This window comes from Zea mays, chromosome 3, assembly GCF_902167145.1.
Source record: "Zea mays cultivar B73 chromosome 3, Zm-B73-REFERENCE-NAM-5.0, whole genome shotgun sequence".
Lineage (NCBI taxonomy): Eukaryota > Viridiplantae > Streptophyta > Magnoliopsida > Poales > Poaceae > Zea > Zea mays.
Window position 1 is genome coordinate 195,951,574 of NC_050098.1, and position 10,236 is coordinate 195,961,809.

A 10,236-nucleotide genomic window follows, 5' to 3' on the forward strand; every position below is an offset into this window, starting at 1 on the left:
CCAGGGCTCGGACTCGGGCTCGGCCCCGAAGGACGACGAACCCCGCTTCACCCGACCCCAGGGCTCGGACTCAGCCCTGGCATCAGCCAACGGTCTCCGCCTCGCCTGACCCAGGGGCTCGGACTCGACCTCGGCCTTGGAAGACAGACTCGACCTCAACCTCGGAGGAGCCTCCACCTCGCTCAACCCAGGGCACGGACCGACCACGTCAACAGGAGGCGCCATCATTACCCTGCCCCAAGCTGACTCAGGCTACGGGGAACAACACCGGCGTCCCATCTGGCTCACTCCACTATACGAGTAATGATGGCGCCCCGCACACTCTATGACGACGGCGGCTCTCAGCCCCCTTACGGAAGCAAGAGGACGTCAGCAAGGACTCGACAGCACCGACAGCTGTCCTTCCGCCAGGCTCCGGCGCTCCTCCGACGGCCACGACATCACACGAACCGGGTGCCAAAACCTCTCCGGCTGCCACGATGGCATGTACTTAGGGCGCTAGCTCTCCTCCGCTAGACACGTTAGCACACTGCTACACCCCCATTGTACACCTGGATCGTTTCCTTACGCCTATAAAAGGAAGATCCAGGGCCCTCTTACGAGGGTTGGCCGCGCGGGGAAGGACGGGACGGCGCTCGCGTGAGGCCGCTCGCTCCCTCCCGCGTGGACGCTTGTAACCCCCTACTGCAAGCGCACCCGACCTGGGCGCGGGACAAACACGAAGGCCGCGGGATTTCACCTCTCACGCCTGCATCCCTCTGGCTTCTTCCCCCCTTCGCGCTCCGTCTCGCGCCGACCCATCTGGGCTGGGGCACGCGGCGATAATTTACTCGTCGGTCCAGGGACCCCTCGGGTTCGAAACGCCGACAAGCCCCTTCCCCAACTCTGATGATTTTGGCCTCTCCCCAAAATTCTCCATCTCCCGGGCCATGGCTTCCAATCTCATCTTCGCTAAGGCCTTCCCATTCTCCTCCACCCTCCTAGACAGAATCGCCCTTTCATCTGCCGCCTGCTTCACTAATTCAGTCGTTAATTCATACTGTCCCAACAACTGATGATGAACTTTCTCTATATCTTCCACCTTTTCCATCAATGTCTAGTGTGTTCATCATCTTTTCCCATCTCACTTCACCCTGCTTTGCTTCCACTGCCATTGCTTCTAACACCAAATGAGACTGTTCAAATGGTTTTACTAACGACGTCGTGGTGCTTCCCTTCTTTACAACTAACTTCACTCTTCACTACTACACACACCCACACCGAGGAAGGAAAGCTTTGATACCACATGTGACGGTCGTTGTGTTGAGGACGATGAGATCCCGGGACACCGGCCTCTCGTGACCGGCGGTGCGCCTCCGCCGATGTGAGAAGTCGTAGAAGTTGGGAAGATGACACATAACAAGAAGTCTGACAGATAAGTTTGATGGACGAGTTTATTCTCATTACTTTTCTGAATCCATCAGTAGATGATTACAAGCCTTTTATAAGCCCCTAAGATGACCTTAGAACCCAAAATCTATTACAAGTCGGTTATGCCAACTATCACCAGCTGTCAACCCTAATCCGATTGGTTACCAGGCTGTTAAGCCAGCTATCACCAGTTGTGTCACATGCACCAAATGCTAATGCTATTAAGGAAATCTCTACTGACTTACTGATCTCCTTCAGCTGTGACACGATCGAACCATGCTGGCGGTGCGCGGGTGACGAGTCGGGGAGGCCGTGGTGGCTCACTATGGCGGAGCGGCCACGGAGTGGTAGAGCGGGCGCGCCGACCTAGGGGAGAATGGATGTACCGGCTTGGGGGAGAACGGATGTGCTGGCCTGGGGGAGAACCGCATCGACTGGAAGAACGACGACCCTGCCGGACTGCAGGAACGCCGATCACCGCGACGGCGACTAGGTGGCGAATGGCCGCGCGTGACAACCGAGTCGACCGGAGGCAATAGGGGGCGCAGATCTAGGCGCGCAGACGCGAGATCCGATGGGGAGGGTCGTCGCAGAAGGAGGGGAAGAGAGAGGAAGCCGGTGGTGCTACTGTAGCATGGAGACAGGAGGGGCCGGGAAAAAAGTTAGATAAGGAAATCTTAACCCTAATCAGGGCTGAGAGTGTATATATATAGTTGAATGTTGTGAGCCAAGGCTCATTACAATAAAGATATACACAAAAGGCAACGATTACTATGCAATCAACACTAGGTGTAAGCGCGCAAATAAACCATTTAATCCATTAGATCATGATCTAACTGCAAGTCACATTTAACATTTAAACTCTTACACCAGCAGCCCAAGTAACATTATAAAAAAGCCTAACAAACCATGATTACATTTATAGTTGAATCATAATTTAATAGATCAGATTATTCGGTTGGACGTTTACATATAGACACTGCTTGCATAGCCGTCATTCTTTACATAGAAATGTAAACAACACTGTTACACATAGCCCTATATAAATAAGTCATATACCGTGGAACAAGGAAGGACGACCTGCTGTGAGCTTGTGACTGAGATGGGCCGCTAGTGTCTGCAGTCTCAACAACGCGCGTGTCCGTTCAGCGGAGTTCAAGCAAAATGCAGCAAGATGGTACTATGAAAGAAGCTGGTTGCTCCACTGACTATAGTAAGCGCATGTGTACGGCAACACTGGTTGACAGGTTCTCTATGGCACGTGCCGATGGGGAAAAAATTCTCATGCGCCTCTCAAATTATTTAATCTCTGTTTTTACTTTTTTTCATCTAAAGTGCATGCATGCGCAGCAGACAAACAGGTCAATTCTCAATCACGGTTACATGTTTTTACAAGTGAATTGATAAGCAAAAACCAGGCAATTAGGCAGCAAAGCTGCAAAGGTGATAAGCGACCTAGCAAAAATAGATACTTGATTGCCAATGACCAAAATAACTCAAACTTACAATTAGTATCGGTATAGCTAGATATCATAGTGCCCTACATAAAAAAGCAAATATCCGATAAGACGTATATAACATCTGAATCACTCAGTGTGCATGACGAGGTAACAAAACATTTGGCAAGGTCAAAATTTGGTATCAGAAACCTTGCGAGGCTAAGCTTCGGAAATAGTGGGACAGCAAAACTGATGCAAGTAGTATCTAGAACGCAGGTGAACTACAAAATCGGGAGATTTGAATTCATATGCTACTGGAGTCCCTTCCAAAGATGAACCGCCTCCCCCAGTCTGATATGACTAGCATCCTCGTGCGCCAACTGAATTGTTTGCTGTATATTTAACAAGAACAAACGACTATCAAAACAAGCGTTCAACTAGACATGTAAGATGGAACATACTGAGGGACCGTAACAAGACCATACCTTGCATAGACAGAATACCACAGCCATTGGGTGCTGTGTCCAACATGCACCCAGTCACCTGGCAATTGATAAGCAGTTTGCTCTCCACCCAGTGGAGCGAATTGCCCGAGATGCCTGTACCTGTACATCACACGACAAATGATTAGTAACTGCTGGGTTCTGGATGATCAATCGTAGCCATGCAAATGGAAGTAACATCGTCACATATCGAGTCCAGCAAAGGTACAGGTATGTTTTTGACAGAATTCTGTAATCTAGATCAGATACTTCCCCCCATGCGGAGGTGTATCCTAGCATGGAAAACGAACCTGAAAGGTTTGAACCGATGGCGCCCTGCACCTCTGATCCTTATAGGACCCTCAGGATATTGTTCACACGTCTTCATTCTGTTGAAGCAGTCGGCTAGGTAACTTCCCTCTTGTGCAGCAACCTGAACCAACAAGCAGGGCAGCATTACCGCATAAGTTACAGAAGTGATCTTGCCACTCTGAACTCAGTGAGACAGCTAGCCTCTAAAGCTGAACGTGAATAACCTGAGCCGTTGCTGGGAGCATCTTGACTTGAGAGTCCACTTGAGCAAGGGCCTTTTTGAACTGTTCGATGTTCAGTTCTTTCAACTCCTTGGAGTTACCATCTGAGTCTTTAAGTAGCTCGTGGAAGCTCTTCATTTGGTTGGATTTAAGATACAATTCCACTTGTGGGTATCTCTCATATATGTCCCCAAGGACATCTTTTATTTTCTTCACGGTTAAAGTGCCAGAGTTATCCTTGTCTGCTACTCGGAATATGGAAGCAACATCTTCCTGAAAATGTTAATTTGACCCACTAAATATGTAATGTAAGCACATTCTAAATAAATGATACTCCCTACAGTCAGTTTCATATGACGTTTAGACAGCGACTTTGACCTGCTTGCAGCTTTATTTTTGCTGTCTTAAATGTCATATAAAGATGACCGCAAGTAGTATAATTGATTTCTGCTACGCAAAACATTGCAGCAGCCCCTTACTGAAAATCCATTAATACAGTCCATCAAACATGCATGCAAGAAGATTGTTCTAACTGACACAATATGAAATTTATTTGATAGTATCTGTATTTTGTATTCACAAAACAGACATCTACAACTAACCAGAGCTAGCAAAGAATACCTGAACTTTGCAAATCTGGCAGCTAGAAACACTAAAAGCAATAACAATTTTCTAACGGGTTCCTCTCTAAGTGAAGACAGCAGATACTTTTGGTATTAGAGACATTCTTAAAAAGACGATACACAAAATTGCCATAAGAACAAGCTACATGCATTGAACTAAGAGAGGAGGCCATGAGTAGTAATTTTTATAAACAGGTGTGATACCCATGGTGTGCTTATTGGTACAATAACATGTTCTAAAAATTCAGTACCGTGAACATACCATAACTTTTCTTTGAGCAATCGTTGCACAATCACCAAGAGCATATACATCCTCACACCCTTGAACCCTAAGCCACTCGTCAGTAGCTAGCACACGCCGGTTCTCCTGCAAAAGTCATGTTGATATTGAACTTGGTGTGTACATGGATATTTTTCAGTCGGTGAGTGGAGGAGAACAAGAATAAAGGATATACCTGACCAACTTGCTTCATGAAATCCAAGATGATGGGACGGGTTCCAATTCCAGTTGACCAAACTGCCATCCCATAAGGAACAGCGACCTCTCCTGTAGCAGGATTGGTCATGGTAATATCCTTATCAGACACCTTCACGACTTTAAAATTTGTTTTCAAATCTATGCCATCCCTCTTGAACTTCTCTTCAGCAAATTCGGTGATTCTTTTGTCAAACCTAAATAAACCATGGAATATTATAAAAAGATCGCAACAGATCTAAGATATCAGAAGGCAACAGGTGTATTAAACATATAAGCTGATTCAGGAGATATTTCACGAACCTCTCATATTAGCTGCATAAACATAAGAAACATCACATAATACTTTGTTTTTCGCAAAAAAGAGAAGAGAGCAAAGTCACATCTAACCATTTCATTTGGTGTCTCCACAATATAGCTGTCGGTTAATTAGATTAACCGAAGTAGATATCTAATGGGTTACAAAGCATCGAACGAACTTACATTGTAAGGATATGACCTCCTGCTTCAATTACTGAAATGTTTACATACTTCTTTACATCAGGATACAGCTTTGCCAAGTCCGCATTCACAAAATCGTGCAACTCTGCAGCAAATTCTACCCCAGTTGGGCCACCACCAATAACAACAAAATGAAGGTTCTTCTTTCGCTCTTCCTCAGAAAGATTTGGAAGGGCAGCTCTTTCAAAACATTTCATGACACTCTTCCTGATCTTTTGAGCATCCTCTACTTCCTACAATAGTGACACTCTTTTAAAAGACACTCAATTATACAATAATTAAAAAACGTCACATCATTACATATTACATCAAAAGCAGCAGAAAGCAACAGGCCATGGATAGACACAGTAAACCAAATTAATATCTTTGCTCTAAAACAATTTCACTAACTTCAGCTAAGTTTGTAGAAAAAAGCATGTAGATGTTTGATAGCGCATTTACTTGAGCTTGTAGATGTTAATATATTTTTTTCCTAAAAACTTGATCAAAGTTAGAAGTTTTACGTAGGATAAAGCTAAAGTGACATATAATTAAAATGTAAAAAGTAGGATCCAAGCTAAATTTGGCATCTATACAAAAAAATATATATAAAGAACCTGCAAAACCTTTGTTCATCAATTCAATTAGGGACTTCATTGCTTCACTGTGCCTTACAGTACTTACCTTTAGGAAATGGCAATTCTCAGTAACACCAGGTGTGTTGAAAGTATTAGGTCTAGCCCCAATACTGACAATCAGGTAATCATAATCCACAACAAATTCACCGTTTCCATTAATGTTTGTCCCAACATCTGATCTGCAATGGACTTTTTTGTTTCTTGGATCAATCTTGATGCATTCAGCCTCCCAAAATCGAAATGAACCATTTCTCTACAGAATGTTACACACAAATCAACTGCAGAACTAGCATTTTATGACATATATCAATTGTGAAGTCCATGATATATCCTATGTACTGACACAAAACTATAAAACAAAAAATATGATCAGCTCATAGTCATAAGTACTACAAATTTGGAGCATATTCAGCTCATACCTTTCTCACAATATTGCGAATTGGCTCCACAATACTACGTGCTTCAACTGTGCCACATGTCACACTTGGCAACAAAGGAGTGAAGGTGAAGTAATTGCGAGGTGATACCACATGGACATCATACAAAGATGTGTCGATATTTCTCAAGAAACTTGCACCTGCCCATCCTGTACCAAGGATAACCACCTTCTTCTTGTTTCCAGTCCCATCACAAATTTGAAGAACTCGATTGTCTTGACAAGCGTAAGTTAAGGTGCTAGCTCTACAAAAACAGTTAAAAGTGTGCCTGTTAGATTGCCAAAATATTTAAAACTTAAGCTTCCTTGACACCTTTTCCAGATATATTCACAAATTGATAACCACTTCTGAGATTTGTAGGAATTCAAGATTCATGATAAAAAGTGTTTTAGTACAAGGGCTAAAGATTATTTTTCCTTTCTGTATGCAACCAAGGAAACAATTCCAAACTGCTAAAACAACGTTACCTACATTTTAGTGATCATCAAACAGCGTGGTGAACAGCTACACGTGCTGCTGCAGAATTTGAAACACATTCCGGGTAGAGGAAATAAAAAATGGAAGAATTTCATTTTCTGCTATATCATTAACTAGATGAGAAATAATAAAAAAACATATACACATATAGCATATTGCATATTCTCATGACACATTAATTGTAACAAACTCGAATACCTAGATCACCTACTGCCTGCTCCCTAAATCCCAGATTCAAAACGTACCAAGTTAAATCATCAATAAAACAACAAGGATAGAACTGTGAAATAAGGAAGGACGTTCTGATGTAAATTGCATGTGTTGGGCATGACATATGTTTCAGAAATATCCAAGTAATATGCTGGATCATATATATGAAACCACAAAAGTCTTGTATGTGATCCCATATAAACACTCATAAATGATAAATACAAAACAAAGCACATCTTTTAACATGGTTTTTATACTGACTTTGATAAGGAATATGGTGTGGTTTAACAAACCAAGCAAAAACAATGAACCACTGTAGAAAAAATACGATTAAGGAACATATTTACAAAATTAGAACATCAATGTAAGCAATTTAAAAATCCATGTGATCGACCAAACAAAAAAAATAGATGCTTAACAATGCCCCTGACCTAAAACTGAAGTATTATGTGAAAACATTTGTCAATAAAAGGTGACAACTGTAAGAATTCAGGAAGTATTACATTCACACGGTGGTAGAATGAACCAAAGCATAACTACTGCTCATAATTGGAATCGCATCTACCGGTATAAGAAAAAAAATGGAAAATTTTAGCTTCTATCATCTCATTTAATCCAAGCACATAGGTCCATATGTAGCGTTGCAATACATGGACAATATAATCAATTTAAATACCTAGAAAACCCACTCTAAATTTGGCATGCACCAGGTACCCGGCTAATTCAACCACGAAACAAGATGAAGCGTGCAATAAGGAAGCATGATATGATTGGCATTTTAAATTTATAATAAATAAGGAAGCATGATATGATTTGCATTTCTAAATATATAAATAAGGAAGCGTGATATGATTCGCAATTTTAAATTTATATATATGGCTCATCTCCCAGAAATATTCGAGTAAATTGCAAGATTGCCAATTTAAGATCACAAAATCCTTGTTTCTGACCCAATAAACAACCGACATATCAGCAGGAGAACGATTAGATCCATTTACTAGTTTATCAGACAATCGAGCACATTTACACATCAACGCAGACGCAGTGTGGTTTAACAAACGAAACTTGAGGAAACGAAATAACGGATAGGGATCTACGATGGCGTAACCGAACTGTGGTGTTACAGCCTTACAGGCCATCATGTATTGATGGAATTATATTCGTAAAAGAAAAAATATATCCAAGCAATTTAAAATTCAACCGATCGGCCGAATAACTTATGAAAAAAAAACCTCCATAACGCCATTGCTCCGAGCCTGGAAGGAAAAGCTCTACATGAATTCAGGAAGCTGTAGTGACAGAATGCACCAAAGCACACGGCCCAACGCAGCACGACGGCGGCGCGGTTGACGGAGGTCAAACGACAAGAAACGGGGGACGAAAATCACGTGGTAAAAAAAACAAATGCGTGGGGGAGGCGAGGCCGCTAGACGCACCCGACGGCGAATAAGACGAGCCTCTTCTTCCATCGCGGCGTGCGGCGCACCGCCTCGGCGGCTCGATGCACAAGCGACATGCCGTTGCTCGCCATCGCTCGCTGGCAACAGCCGGGACTACCTCGGCCGCTTCGACGTGGGAATGGGATGCGCGCGGGGCAATCGTAGAACAAGGATGGGGAGGAGCGGCTTGCTCGCTTCCCAAACACTCGGCGGCGGACGGGGGCGAGGGCGAGGGCGAGGGGAGGGGCCTGCTCGCCTTCCGGAGCGAGCCTAATATAGGAGTACGCAGCACGAAGGCTTTCCCTGCCTCGTCGTGCCTATGCCTACTTTTCATACCAATCATCAATTGAACGCGAAATATTACGGAGTGAATCACGGATACAGCCAGTTACCAAATCCATAGACATGCACGACCGAACCCCGGCACGTACAGCATCTGACGTCGCAGGGATTGTCGGCCCCAGAACGTGGACGGCTGTGATATTCACGGGAGAGAAGGGGTAGGCGCCGATCGTTGGCTTGTGAACCAAGAAAGAAAGAAGTAAACAACATAGGACTATAGGAGAGAGGTGCGGAGAACCGGAAAGCCGGAGATCCGGGTGCTGTCAGAAGAGGGAGATTGCGGCGGCGCAGCTGTACTGTACGGCCGTTAAGATTTTCCTTTCCTCATGGTTTCCAGTCTTGGAAAACATGCAAGGTCTTGTTATGCAGCATTTTCTTTTTGATATTAGGTCATATGTAATCCTGAAACTATAATGCAGTTTTTAAAGTAAAAGACACAACTAATATATATATATATATATATATATATATATATATATATATATTATCTTACTTCCTTCGGTCTTTAAATACTTGATGTTTTAGACATAATCTCATATACCAAGGAGTTATTAAATACGATTGTTCTTTCCTATAATACCCCTAATAAATACTCTAGGGTACATAGCAAACACAAGCAGGTGTTGGCCAAGATGGCAGCAATTTGACCGCAAGCCATTCAAATAGCCAGCTCGTGAGATTCGAATCTCCTGGCTGTACGTCCTATAATGCATGCATAGACGTCCCTTGTGACTTGCGTGTGGGAAAATAAAGAGTAGTAATTAGCAGCTATGCATGGGAGAATATGTAGACCACCTAGATCATGGGAGAAAATGAGCTTCAAATGCTTCAACATCAAATATTTGCATCCAAAGTGAAAACTGTTTAAACATCAAGTATTTGAAGACTAGAGGGAGTATTCGATAAAAGTTCTCTAAGACATATGACTCATTTATATGGGTTCCTTTGTTCTTTTTTATTTCTCACATTTTAGCTCAAAAATGAACTGGCAAATAATAAATATTCGAGAACGGAGTTAGTACTAGTGAAGTTGTGCCTTGGGATTAGAAGACCGAGCTAGAGGTGTGTCTTCGTGAAGACATGGTGTTTTTTTATGTTAGCCCTTTAAACACATCTCAAGACAGTACAGTGCATTAGGCCCTGTTTGGAAGCGGAGTTTTTTAAGGTTTTTGAGAAATACCGTGGTATTAGCTAATACTAGAGTATTCTGGACCAAAATCTGTTTAGGAGATCATTAGAAAACAGAGTTTC

The 10,236-nt window shown here is 43.1% G+C and overlaps 1 protein-coding gene across 1 annotated transcript; it reads right to left on the reverse strand.

Annotated features, from left to right (window-relative positions):
* Positions 1-2,931: 2,931 nt before the first annotated feature.
* LOC100274336 (uncharacterized) lies at positions 2,932-8,868 on the reverse strand. Its single transcript, NM_001148697.1, is given in 10 exon segments — positions 2,932-3,241; positions 3,335-3,454; positions 3,643-3,764; positions 3,868-4,137; positions 4,750-4,854; positions 4,943-5,159; positions 5,446-5,696; positions 6,127-6,333; positions 6,500-6,761; positions 8,641-8,868. Coding segments are annotated over 10 exon segments (1,737 nt in total). The 5' UTR covers positions 8,736-8,868; the 3' UTR covers positions 2,932-3,153.
* Between the last annotated feature and the right edge of the window lie 1,368 nt (positions 8,869-10,236).